General features: G+C 39.4%; 1 protein-coding gene across 7 annotated transcripts; it reads left to right on the top strand.

Annotated features, from left to right (window-relative positions):
* Nucleotides 1-4434: 4434 nt before the first annotated feature.
* On the top strand, nucleotides 4435-11822 carry LOC110735054 (golgin candidate 1-like). Of its 7 annotated transcripts, none has more exons than XM_021915190.1 (11): nucleotides 4435-4994; nucleotides 5096-5328; nucleotides 5410-5497; nucleotides 6260-6432; nucleotides 9151-9228; nucleotides 9331-9534; nucleotides 10055-10111; nucleotides 10255-10329; nucleotides 10429-10505; nucleotides 11100-11240; nucleotides 11388-11822. In XM_021915190.1, the coding sequence occupies exons 6-10, from the start codon at nucleotides 9424-9426 to the stop codon at nucleotides 11209-11211; spliced, it is 432 nt and encodes a 143-aa protein (XP_021770882.1). In that variant the 5' UTR covers nucleotides 4435-4994; nucleotides 5096-5328; nucleotides 5410-5497; nucleotides 6260-6432; nucleotides 9151-9228; nucleotides 9331-9423; the 3' UTR covers nucleotides 11212-11240; nucleotides 11388-11822. The 7 variants fall into 7 exon arrangements, with proteins under 7 accessions (XP_021770882.1, XP_021770877.1, XP_021770890.1 ...); XM_021915185.1 differs by having other exon boundaries at nucleotides 6210-6432; XM_021915210.1 differs by having other exon boundaries at nucleotides 4436-4994; nucleotides 6210-6432; nucleotides 10429-10500.
* The last annotated feature ends 1376 nt before the right edge of the window (nucleotides 11823-13198 follow it).

The raw sequence follows: 13198 nt of genomic DNA, 5'->3' as shown, positions 1-13198 counted from the left end.
AGTCGTAGTAGCTTGTAGATGCATAGTTGGCGGAGATGTCTCGAAGACGGCGTTTCTAAGAAGACAAGCCAAGAAGTTGCATCGGAGACCCTTGAAGATTTGAAGACTCAAGGGGTCATGCTAGTTGCCAAATGCATCTTATACTTATGATTTATATATATATTGTGTTTATATATGATTGAATTGTATGATAGATGCATGTTTAGGATTTCAAATGTTGCGATGATTAATTAAGTTCACTTAAATCAACCAACATAGAAACCCTAGGTCCTTATAATATTGAGCCAAATTTACCATTCCAAGAACGACACTTACCGAACTAATGCGCGTGGTGGTGGGCTACGCCAAAGCGAGGCATCACCGCTTCCCTAGGAACGTAAGATATACTAGGTATACAAGTCGTCTTGGTTAAGCTCAACAATATCAGTAAGGAGTCCTTAGATGTCGTGGCAATGGAGATAAAATGTCAAAGAAGCATTAGATGCGACGTTTTATCGAACCAAGAGTAGCTTGGAGCTATTAGCAATTGGAATGCTTACCCTAAATATTAAGTGTTAAGATAAGCCAAAGAATGCTTAATAACTTTTTGATTTTTAGGATCTTGGAATCATTTTATTCTCGCATAAAAGGGACTAATGTTAATGCGTAGATAAAATGCTCAAATAAGATTGAAAATTTGCATGAATGCTTTAAATTTCAAACTTATTGGTTTATGAATGGTTTTTCATTTCAAATTCTTTCAATTGTAGAAACATGTCTGCAAGTAACTCAAACAACATCTCTATGTGCCCGGAACTCCCCAACAAGTTGGCTTTTAGCCTTAACTTGGTCAACTTCAAGGAATGGGAAGAGGAACTCGGGAAAACTCTTCGGAATTGTTCCTTGGAGTACACTCTTGATACTCCCATTGCTAGCTTCTTCTCTAAAGGAATCATGAGCGATGAGGCTCATGATAAATGGTCTTCCGATTGCAAGAAAGTCACACATCTAATGGATAATTCCATCCCGGAATATTGGAAGGAAAAGCTATCCTTCTATTTTCCGGACATGTTCCTCAACGCACTTGAGGATGTTATCGATGTAAGAGTCACCAAGAGTGAAAATGGCAACTACGATGGACTCGTGTTTGATTTGACTAGGTCACTCTCAAACATGAAGATAAAGCCACCGGATGTGGGTTGTCTTGCTAAGGAGAGGCGCCGGCTTTGGTCAAGGGTCTACAATACCAAATTGAGACCCGGTATGCCCCTCCGACCTCACGTGCTTGGAATGACTAGGCTCTTCAAGCACATGTAGCTTCTCCGAATCTCATTGGAGGATGAGATGGTAGGACATATCTTGCTTGCTTCACTCCACTCGGGCTATGATGCACTTAGAGTGCATATAGCTGCGGGAAAGGAGACACGCTCTTTAAAAGAGGTGGTGCAATTTCTTAGCCGAGCCACCTCCTATGGAGCAACCGAAAGGCCCTTGAGAGCAAGGAAGAGGGAGTTCAAGAACAAGGCGAAGATGCGATGCTTCTATTGTGGTGGGCAAGGCCACTACAAGAGGGAATGCAAGCTCTTCCGAAAGGATGAGGAGGAGAGGAATGTGGCATCTGCCTCAGGTATCTTCATTAACACTTGTGTATAAACCTATTCATAAGTATTGGATACCATGTGTAACTCACTTTATGTTACCTTTTCAGGAACCATGTGAGAGGGCTTCACAAGTGGATGTGCAACAACAAGCAAACAACAAAGATGGTCTTTTGATCGTGCTTGTAGGCACATTTATTTTATCTATGGGTTGTTATTAAACAATGGTTGTTTCTCATGCTTTTGAACATACTTTTGATCTATGGTGTTGGACACCGGGTTACTTTGATCACAAGACTTAAACAATGGTTGGTTTTGAAATGTCTTGTTTATATGGTCTATAAAATTACATGTTTCACATATGTTTAGACAAATTAATGATACAGCCAAAAGAGCTAAGACCATTGAGTCAAATCAAACCTATTTGTGGCATTGTTGTCTTGGCCACACTAACATCAAACGCATCAAGAAACTTCTTCATGAAGGTATTCTTGATTCATTCGACTTGGAGTCGTTTGAAAATTGCGAAGGATGCTTATTAGGCAAGATGATAAAGCAGCAATTCTCTAAGTTGGGAGAAAGGGCTAGTGACTTATTAGGTCTAATACATACAGATGTATGTGGAACAATGAGTTCAGCTACAAGGAATGGTTGTCGATATTTCATTACCTTCACGGACGACTATAGTAGATATGGCTATGTCTACCTTATGTTGAACAAATCTGAATCTTTTGAGAAATTCAAAGAGTTTCAAAATGAAGTTGAAAATCAGCTTGGCAAGAAAATCAAAGCACTTCGATCGGATCGAGGTGGCGAGTATTTGAGCCATGAATTCGACGATCACTTGAAAGAAAATGGTATTCTTTCAAAGTTCACACCTCTCGGAACTCCACAATGGAACGGAGGTATCCGAATGGAGAAATCGAACCTTGTTAGACATGGTTCGATCAATGATGGGTCTTAGTGAACTTCCTACCTCTTTTTGGGGACACACACTTCTAACTGTGGCACTAACACTGAACCGTGCTCCGTCAAAAGCTGTCGAAAAGACTCCATATGAATTATGGACGAAGAAACCTCCGAGGTTGTCTTTTCTTAAGATTTGGGGTTGCGAAGCATATGTCAAAAAGTTAATTTCTGACAAACTTCACCCAAAATTTGACAAGTGTTTCTTTGTGGGCTACCCAAAAGAAACCAAGGGGTATAACTTCTACAACAAATCCGAGAACAAAGTGTTTGTTGCTCGTGATGGTGTCTTTTTTGAGAAGGAACACCTTTCCTAAATGATAAGTGGGAGGAAAATTGAACTCGACAAAGTTCGAGAGGTCGAGCAACAAAGTCAACCTGACAAAACTGACAATCAAAGTGCATTAGAAGCAGCTAATGACATTGGTCAGAGTAAAACCGACAATGCAAATGCTCAACCTATTACCCTGCGTAGGTCACAACGGCCAAGATCTCAACCAGACAGATCAAGACATCCTAGTTATGGATGGAGATGAGCCAGCGACTTACAAACAAGCTATGACGAGCCCCGACTCTACAAAATGGCAAGAGGCCATGAAATCCGAGATGGACTCCATGTCTAAAAATCAAGTCTGGGACATGGTTAATTTGCCCGAAGGTTACAAACCTATTGGTTGCAAATGGATTTTCAAGTTGAAAACAGACAAAGATGGAAATGTATCAATATACAAAGCTAGACTGGTGGCAAAAGGTTACAGGAAAATTCACGGAGTTGATTATAATGAAACCTTTTTGCCAGTCGCAATGCTCAAGTCCGTCCGGGTTATCCTAGCGATTACTGCATATTACGATTATGAAATATGGCAAATGGACGTCAAAACTGCCTTCCTCAATGGGATTTTTGAAGAAACTGTGTATATGACACAGCCGAAAGGTTTTGTTGATCCAAGCAATTCTGGGAAGGTATGCAAGCTTAAGAAGTCCATTGATGGACTAAAGCAGGCCAGCAAAAGTTGGAATCTGCGATTCGATGAAGCCATTGGTAAGTTTGGTTTTATCAAGAATCTAGATGAGTCTTGTGTTTACAAGAAGGTCAGTGGGAGTGACATCGCATTCCTAGTCTTATATGTCGATGACATATTACACATTCGAAACAGCACTAAACTGTTAAATTCCATAAAGGGCTGGCTTGGTAAGTGCATCAAGATCTATAGGGGTAGACCTAAAAGGATGATTGGATTGAGCCAAAGTACTTATATTGATAAGGTACTGGCACGATTCAACATGGAAGAGGCCAAGAGAGGGCACCTACCCATGTCCCATGGCATAACTCTCTGCAAGAAGCAGTGTCCACAGACACCTGATGAACGAGAGAGGATGAATCAGATTCCATATGCTTCGCTTATTGGATCGATCATGTATGCCATGATATGTAGTAGGCCTGATGTATCGTATGACTTGAGTGCTACGAGCCGATACCAATCAGATCCAGGAGAGGCACATTGGACTGCGACAAAGAATATCCTAAAGTGCCTGAAAAGGAACAAGGATAAATTTCTGGTCTATGGTGGCTGTAATGATTTGGTTGTTGAAGGTTACACTGACGCAAGCTTTCAGACTGACAGAGACGACTCCAAGTCGCAGTCAGGGTACATATTTTCCCTAAATGGAGGAGCGTTTAGTTGGAAAAGTGTTAAGCAGAGCACCACTGCAGATTCTTCAACTGAAGCCAAATACTTGGCAGCTTCGGAAGCAGCTAAGGAAGCAGTTTGGATTCGTAAGTTCATTAGTAAACTTGGTGTTGTACCCTCTATCAAGGGTCTGATAGACCTCTATTGTGATAACAATGGAGCTATTGCTCAGGCCAGGGAGCAAAGGGAAGACCAGAAGGTCAAACATGCACTAGTAGAAAAAATGAAATAGGCACCGCACTTTTCGCACCGATACTTGAAAACCGGTGGGAAAAGAAATAGGCGGGATTGGGAAAAAGACTTTTCGCACCGGTTCCTAATAAACCGGTGCGAAATCATCTTTTTCGCACCGGTTTGAGCCGGTGCGAATTAAAAAAGAGAAAAAACAAAAAACAAAAAAAAAAAAAAAGAAAAAAGGGAGAAAGGGATTTCGCAACGATTCAGACCAAATCGGTGCGAAATAGTGATTTAGCACCGGTTCAAACCAGTGCGAAATTATAAAGAAAAAATCGGGCTCGCGTATTTCTTCTTCTTCCTTTCTTTCCCCCTGCTTTTTCATCTTTTTTCCCTCGTTCTCGCCTTTTCTTCCACCACCTCCAAATTCCCACTTTCTCCATCGAAGCCGTTATGAGCTTTCTCACTCCATTGAAGCAGCCGCACCTCCTTCTCTCTCCATATCTCTCCACCAGTGAACTTGTGCTCTTTATTCTCCATTGAAGCGAATTCTGAGCTTTCTCACCTCCATTGAAGCAGCTTCGAGGTAAGATTTTTGTTGTGGTCTTCTTAATCTACCGAATTCCTTCGCAATTTAGGGTTCGTCGTTGGTTTTCAATTTGTAATTTTAGGGTTCTGGTAATCTAGGGCTTATCATTGAAGCGCGCACGGCTCCACCTCCACCACAACGGCCTCCTTGTCACGGCGGCACGGCCTTCTTTTTCTAGGGTTTATCGCCAATTCCCCCCTTTTTCTTCGATCTCCTTCACCGCCACTGCGCCGCAAGCGTTTCCATTTATGGCTAGGGTTTTCAGAAACAATTTTCATTCAATATCTGCAATTTTATCGTCCTTCTCATCGCTACTCATGTCATAGCTTTGGTACCACCAATCGCACTCTTCTTCTTCATCTTCTTCGTTTCAATTTTCTCTCTCTTACTTTTGTTGATATTTCTATTTCAGGTGTACTGGATTTTTAGAGTTGCAACTGAGAAGCAACAACAATTTCCTGGAAGATCCAGAAAACACTGATTTTGCCTCCTTCTGCATTGTATGTTCCGCCGCTAACCCTAATTTTTAGTTTAATTTTGTTTGATATTTGTTGATTATTGAAGATTTCTTGTGTACTGTGTGTGTTAGTGTGTGATTGCTGTGATTTTGTTTTTGTTTCTTTGAGATGTACTGGTATTTGTTAAATTGATGCGGTGGTGGGTGTGGTGGTTGCAGTGTGTGTTGTGCAGAGCTTGTGTGTTGTGATGCTTCTGCTTGCTTGTTGTCGCTGTTGGGATTAATTGTTTTGGGGGGGGGGGGGGGATGGTGGGGGATGTGTTTCTTGGATTATTGTGTATGTTCTTGCTGTGGTATGGTGTTACGGTGTTTTTTTGCTATAATTTTTTTTTGCTATGTTTGGTGTTGTGTCTTCTGGTGCCTCTGATGTGTGCTCGGTGATGCTGCTGCATGTTGCTTGTTTTGCTGCGTTTTTGTTGCTGCATCGTTTCTTCTTTCTGTGGTGTATTTGTGGCCTGCTACTTGTGTATGTGTGGGCGGTAAAATTGCTATTCGATACTCCGCTTTGTTGTTGCTATGAGTTATGGTGTTGGATTGATGAACTAAGAGTTCTATAAATCTGAACTACTGTTGTTAATTTCGTGCATTTTGCTTTGATTTTCTTTCGGGTAAACCCCACTTCATTATGCACATGTTCTTTTTCCTCCTAATTAAGTGAGCACCATTAGTTTTTGACTTTTTGGTGGATTGTCCAGGGTGGGGCTTGAAATGTGCTAGTTTTTTTTTCTGTGTCTATGAATTTTAGTTATTGGTGAACTACAAACAGACCAGTGGCCTGTTCCACCTGGTAGTAGAGCATTGCGATGCATCGGTGTGGCATTGAATGTGGCTACAGGGTTGCTTGGAGCCTGTTCACCAGGAACTGGTGCTCGGATTATTGCTTTGGTGGGTGGTCCTTGCACAGAAGGGCCAGGAACGGTATGTTTGCTTTGCAAGTTGTAAGACATCATGCATTTTCTTTGATTCAGTGCTACCCTTTTGTCTCAAATAGTGACATTAATAGGTAAGCTACTTTCTTTGATTGATTTTTTATTATCTTGAATTTCTGGAAATTGAATTCAGTTTAAGTTAATGCATGGTTAAACGATACAATTAAGTATTTCTTTGCTTTTTACATAATTGAATTGAATGGATTGAAGTCAATTCACCTTGTATTAATTTTGTGCAATATGGTTGTCGGCTTTGAGTATATTCTGTTGCCTTGTTGCTTGTGTCAGCTATGTGAGGCATGTGAAACTTCTGTTTCATATGCATGTGTATGCTGAAATCCCCTGCAAGGTTGTACTACTTTATAAGGTTTTTTTTATTCTGCTTAAGGTGTAGTAAAGATTCACTAAGATTTAGGCCATTATTATAGTGTCAATAAGATGTTGACTATGACCTTATACAAATCTTGATTCAACCCCAAATTCTGACAAACATGTCTGAATTTAGGGTCTTGAACAAGACCGTTCTACCCGAAATCGAATATGCAACATGATGTAACTGAAAGATATTGGATCCTTAATTTCAACCAGAAACTGAACGAACCCAGATTAATAATTTATGTTGATGCAATTATGAGCTTGAAGCTTGGGGGTTACTCTAAGGCCTTATTATTTTCCCTTTTTAAAAACGTGTTTCAGGAAAGATATGCTCAAATAAGGGTCAAGAAGTTCGGGACCTGTGAAACCATTCATACATATGTTATTTCCTGATATTATTATATTGTTATTCACCTGCAAGATGGGATTTGCTGAAGCGAGTTAATACCCACACACCCAAAAAGTTTGTGGGAATATTTTGAAACAGAACTTAAATAGCTTTCCAGTTCATGTGTACACTGTCAGACGGCTGGCATATGCACTCATTGCATGCACCTATTGCTAATGTTTGTGCTTAGGTGCTCATGCTGGCATAATATGCCATTTCTGTTCCACATAATGATACTTGGAAAGTGACACCTTGACAACACCAACAACACTTAGGATGTAGGGATCTTGCTAATGCATAGCACCCTATCACCGTGGTTGGAATTTTTGAAACGGGCCATTTTGATCCTTGATGATTTCTGGGTCTAAAGATTCTGTAGGGGGTGCTGGAAGTATGCCTCATTCATGTGGGGCATTCTAAGACCAACTTGGGCAATGCTGTAGTAGGGTGGACTTGTGTCTAGTGGTCATCTTGGGTTGCAAATTGCTGCTGTGACCAAGATATGTATTGGTGAGATTATACCAACATGCCTAGGCCAAAGGCTATCAGTCATGACTTACAACTTTCCAAGGTGGAAAACTCAGAGTGGGGCACACATGGGTTTCTTATGGTGACCTTACTTTTCAATGACCTAGGAGGGCTTCACATGTGAAATTACAAATATCTCAAGGCCGTGAAGCACCCCGAGTCCTGGACCTAGGGTAAATAGAATCACAAAACACTGGACAAGGTGCTTCCCAGGCCGGCATAGGTTCTAATTAGAATGGCCTTCAGGAACCTAAACCTGGCCAGAGCTTGTAACTTGGGGCCATGGTGCACCCTAAACCAAGGACATAAAATCGCAAAGCATTGTAGTTGAGGTGTCCTTAAGGTTTGCCGCGTTGCAATGGTCTTAGCTCGGGAAGTGAGCTCTGGTAAATCGTGAAAACATCTAATAAATTCTGTGTGGGAATTGATCTGTGAAACTGAGAGGCTGTAAATTTTTTTGTAACAATTTAACTTTTTTCTTTTTATTTTTCCAAATAAAGTTCTTATCTTTCCAAATAAAGTTAATTTTATTATCGAGCTAAAAGTACAGATTGCAGCACCTACAACTCCTCAAATCACTTTACAAGTTCAAAAAAAAGTTTGCATGAAAGCACCCCCTACCTTCTAGGTCCGAGGTTAATCACTCATCATTTGCAACACTATCATGTTCTCTTTTGCGCTACATGCTAAACAAAAACAAATTTTATTTTATACACAATTATGCGAAGTACTACTCTTGCATTTCTGATAAGAAATCAGATAATTTCTCCGCAGTTAGATCAAATATAGGGTAATAAGAAAGGCCATATAGTATCTTTCTATGGTGATGTCTCCTCCTATCCTTAATAATATTATGATCATGCTCATCTTTCAAAATAAGCCCCTCTTTGATAAGCAATTTTTGAAACACTTGACTCCATATACTACTTGAGAAAGCATCTAAAAATAAAATGCTGAGCAGTCCCAAACACTATGACATAATACAAAAGTAGCCTGATTCTGAAGGTTCTATGTGCTTGAATTGACAAGTGCCAATGAGCTGCAGTGCTAAAATCATTTCTGTTTTGTGCATAACATTCTTATATTACTTTTAAGTTTTAACGTATTATGTTATTTTGTGTACCACTTGAAAGTTGTCAATACAATGTTCACCATAACCTACTTATATTGGAAACACTATGGGGGTATTCGAGGTTTTCTATGTTATCGGAAACGAAGGATGTAGGTATTTAATTACTTAACAACTTACAGGTTGGGAAAGGATTCCTGCCAATTTCTCACCTTCCTTGCCTTGTTGGTGGCTACGTAGTTCATGTGACTTATGCAGCAGCATGAAATTTCTTCTCTGGCTTATCTTTGTGGTTCAAAAATCCTACATCCACACTTCATTTAAACTTTGGTTATATTTCTTTTCAGGTTTGTGCTGGACTTTCATCCCGTCTTCTAGAATACAAGTCTGAAAATGCTCAGTTAGAGGAGCTTCTTACATCTGAAGTAAACCTTCTCTCTTGCCTCCAAGATTTAGGTTTGTTTGGCTTCAACTTAATCTTATATATGAATTCATTTTGTAATGTATGCTTTTATGTTCCATGGCAGAGGGAGCTTAGTAAATCATCTGAGAGTCGCATAAAACAATTGCAGCAGGAGTTATCTGCTGCCAAAACAGAAGTAAACAAAGTTGAGTCAAACATGGCTGAAGCATTAGCCGCAAAAAATTCTGAAATTAAGACACTTGTCAGTTCTGTTGAGGCTCTGAAGAAGCAGGCTGCTTTGTCTGAAGGGAATTTGGCATCTTTGCAGGTCTGATGTATTCTAAGAATCTTGGGGGGGAGAGTATCCCTCTTTTACTTTCTACATCAGAATATTACCAAGTGATTGTTTACTTGACATCAAATTACACAAGAAGTACAAATTCCTAGAAGTTGGAAAACTGGGGAATTATTTGGTTTTCAAAGACAGTTGCACACCATGGAAATTCTACTTTCCAAAAAAATGTGGGAATTACTTATGAAATTACCACCCTCCCCCCCCCCCCCCCTTTTCCCTATTCAACTAATAGACCCTCCTCCTAATAGTCAACCATACAGTTTTCTTCATTTCCCATGGGAAATGCAAAGTCTTGAGAAGCGTATCTCTTGTAAACAACCAAACCATCACTAAGTAGCTTTTGCATTTGTCCATTTTAGTATGCAAAAAAACGGCCCCTGCATATTTGATTTTGTAAAGCTGTCCAATAAGCATCATCTTTTCTGGGAAGCAAGTCTTTTTGGTTTAGATTATTCTTCAGATTTTCCTGACTCAATGCGCCACTTCTTATCAGGAAAATATGGAAACTTTAATGAGAAACAGGGAGCTTACAGAAACACGGATGATGCAAGTAAGTTTGCTGGAAAATTGATATTTATAACGAATCCCTTTCTGATAGCATGAAGTCAAGATATGTATGTTATCACATATAAGAAAGGATTTTTCATTTCCATGTACTCCTCTTTAACAGAAAACTCCATGCAAATGAATCAGGCCCTAAAGGAGGAGCTTGCCCTGGCTGAAAGACGGGCAGAAGAAGAGTGTGCAGCTCATAATGCCAACAAAAAGGTCTGTTCATTGCTCATGTAGGTTATGAATTTTCCTATATCCTTCATCACTCCCTTGGGTTGTTTCTGTTAGCATAATCTTATTCATGTGGATTAACAGGCTGCAATGGAGAGGGAAGTAAAGTTGGAACACCGAGCTGTTGACGCATCTACTGGCCTTGCTAGACTGCAGGTATGGTGAGAACTATGATGCCTTATTCATGAGCAATTGAAATTTGATAATCTAAAGAACTTTTGTAGTGATATTTTAATTTATAAACTTATTTTATGCAAAACCTTGTTACACTTAAGCATTTAATGTTTTATGCCACTAGGTAATTTTAATTTTAGTCGGAAACAGACAGTGCGTGTTGACTCTATTTTACTAAGATTTAGGATTTTGTATTAAACATCCCATATTCTCATGCTTCATGGCATCATGGCTCCGGAGTAGCGTTGTGGCAAGCTCTTGTCGAGATATCTTGTGCTGAAACAATTAGAACAAGCAAATTGTTACTCAAAGTGCGTTTTTGTCTTGGACTTCATGGATCATGTCCAAAAATAAGCTGAATTTCCAAAATCATTTTTATGGTTTAGGAGATTAGCATATTCAAATTCACGGTCATGAGAACTGCAGCAGGACTAGTGTATCTCTTGGCCTGTTTGTTAGAGCCTTTTATGCCATCTTTCTCTCTTGAGGTGATTGAACTAGATTGCAATTAAATGTATACGTTATTAGTCGCACATGGGCCAATGTGATGATCTTTCTCATAAATTTTAATGGCTCTATAGGTACTTAAGCAGCTTAATATGCCCCAACTTCAAGTATCTCTTTCAGATGAAAATGGGGATCTTGAGAAAATCAGGAAACTCTAGGATATTCTACCTGCTGGTTACAGTATAGGGAAACCAGAACCATTGTTCAAGGAACTGGTATGCTTTTGGCTTAGACGGAGTAATTGCTAATTTATATTACCTTCTGAGGATTTGATTAGATAAAGACTTTGCTGAACATGTCTTTTATACTGCAGAACAGACTTATTTTTATTGTCTTTTATTAAAAGTTTGGGTAATTTGCAGAAAGATGAGGAAGTGAAAATTTTATCGCGATAAGTTTGCTGGAAGTCAAGCGGACAGGGCTCTGAAAGCTGCTGCAGAAAAGACTGTTGAGCAGGTGAAAAAAACAAAAATATCAGGTCTGGATTCTAAGGAATTTGGCCAATTTTCTTAGTAAATTATCTTTCACATTCTTTTTTATTGTAAGCCTGTACGTAGCAGTGTAGACTAATCAATGTTCAGTAGGACTATAGGATTGCGTGCTTTGAGCTTTCATCGGGTAAGGGTGTTAGGTGGATATGAATGTGCTTCATTAGAGCAATGTTGCCAAGGTAGTATGTTGGTATTAAAAACAGAAGGTTACAGCAACAGTAGCACCTAGTATAGAATTTTATTTTTTTTATTTTTTTGGACGAAAATTGTAATATTATAGTCTTTTTTAATGAAAATATGTAACTTTATATATATGTGAGTGTTTATATATCAATTTAGGTGAAAAAAATGCAAATAAAAAAAAATTATTTCTTTGGGCATTTTTGGCACCAGTTTGGAATAGAACCGGTGCTAAAAGTATTTTTTTATATTTTTTTTTGGCCACTTTTCGCACCGGTTCAAAGCAAGAACCGGTGCTAAAAGTTTTTTTTATAATATTTTTAGGGACTTTTCGCACCGGTTCACATCAAGAACCGGTGCAAAAAATAAGTTTTCGCACCGATTTTGAACCGGTGCGAAAAGTCTTGGGATTTGACATCCCTCAAATCAGAACCGGTTCAAAACCAGTGCAAAATGGGGGTTTTGAACCGGTGCTGATTAGAAATTTTCGCCTAGTGATGTCAAGCGGCGATTTCACATGATAAGGGAATGGAAATCCGAGGGTGAAATCAGAATTTGTAAGATTGGAACGGACGACAATGTAGCCGATCCATCGACTAAACCTTTGCCTCAAGTGAAGCACAACAAGCACGTTGTGACAATGGGAATCAAGCATGTTGGAGATTGGCTTTGAATTCCCAGTATATGTGTTTTAATTAAACTTGATGTCTTAATGTAAAACATTATGTTGAACCATTCGGTTTTTGGAGCAATTAAATTTTCAGCAAATTTATTATTACTCCAATCAAAACGTTTTTCCTCGACCATGAATATTGTAAGTTTTCTCTTGTTTGAGTACTAGTCATTTTGATGTTGTCAAACTTCTGCCGTAAATGGGGATTATAATGGCAACAATCGGGCGACTAGGTCCTCTAAGTAAGGGAAGCTAACAATATAAGACAGGGAATGTCCCCCTATTAACAATAGGGAATATGTCTTTGTTGTTTACAACGCCTCTCGAAGAGCGAGACTATGAAAATGCATGGTCGTGCTCAGATGGATTTTAGAAATCATTTGCTTATTAACAGTCAAACTCGGGAATCGAGAAACACTTCTGGACGTAATAAGGATGACGAAAAATCTTACCTTATAGTTCATGAAGAGACATTAAGCGACATAGGAAAAGGGCTATACACTAATTGCACACTTGTCCGGAAGGACGAGTGGGAGATTTAAAGGAATGGTGTCTTTCCAACAAGTGTATTATTCCGATAGAGGGTTCGGAATTATTAGAAAGCTAATTCTTCAGTGAGGTCAAGTGATCAGAATGCCTAGGTGGAGACCGCTTCCGATCAGTAATATTAATGCATAATTAATATTACGGCTTAATCTTGACTGAACCCTTCGGGTCGCACCCCAATCGAATAACCGATCCGAATCGACGAATCAATCCGAAGGATTAGATGAGTCATTAGAGTATTACGAACAAAGACGTCGGATATCGAGCTTAGAGCGTCGAGACC

This window comes from Chenopodium quinoa, unplaced genomic scaffold (genome assembly GCF_001683475.1).
Source record: "Chenopodium quinoa cultivar QQ74 unplaced genomic scaffold, ASM168347v1, whole genome shotgun sequence".
Classification (NCBI taxonomy): domain Eukaryota; kingdom Viridiplantae; phylum Streptophyta; class Magnoliopsida; order Caryophyllales; family Amaranthaceae; genus Chenopodium; species Chenopodium quinoa.
Note: the sequence above shows the minus strand (reverse complement) of the source record. Positions and strands in the feature narration are given on the sequence as shown.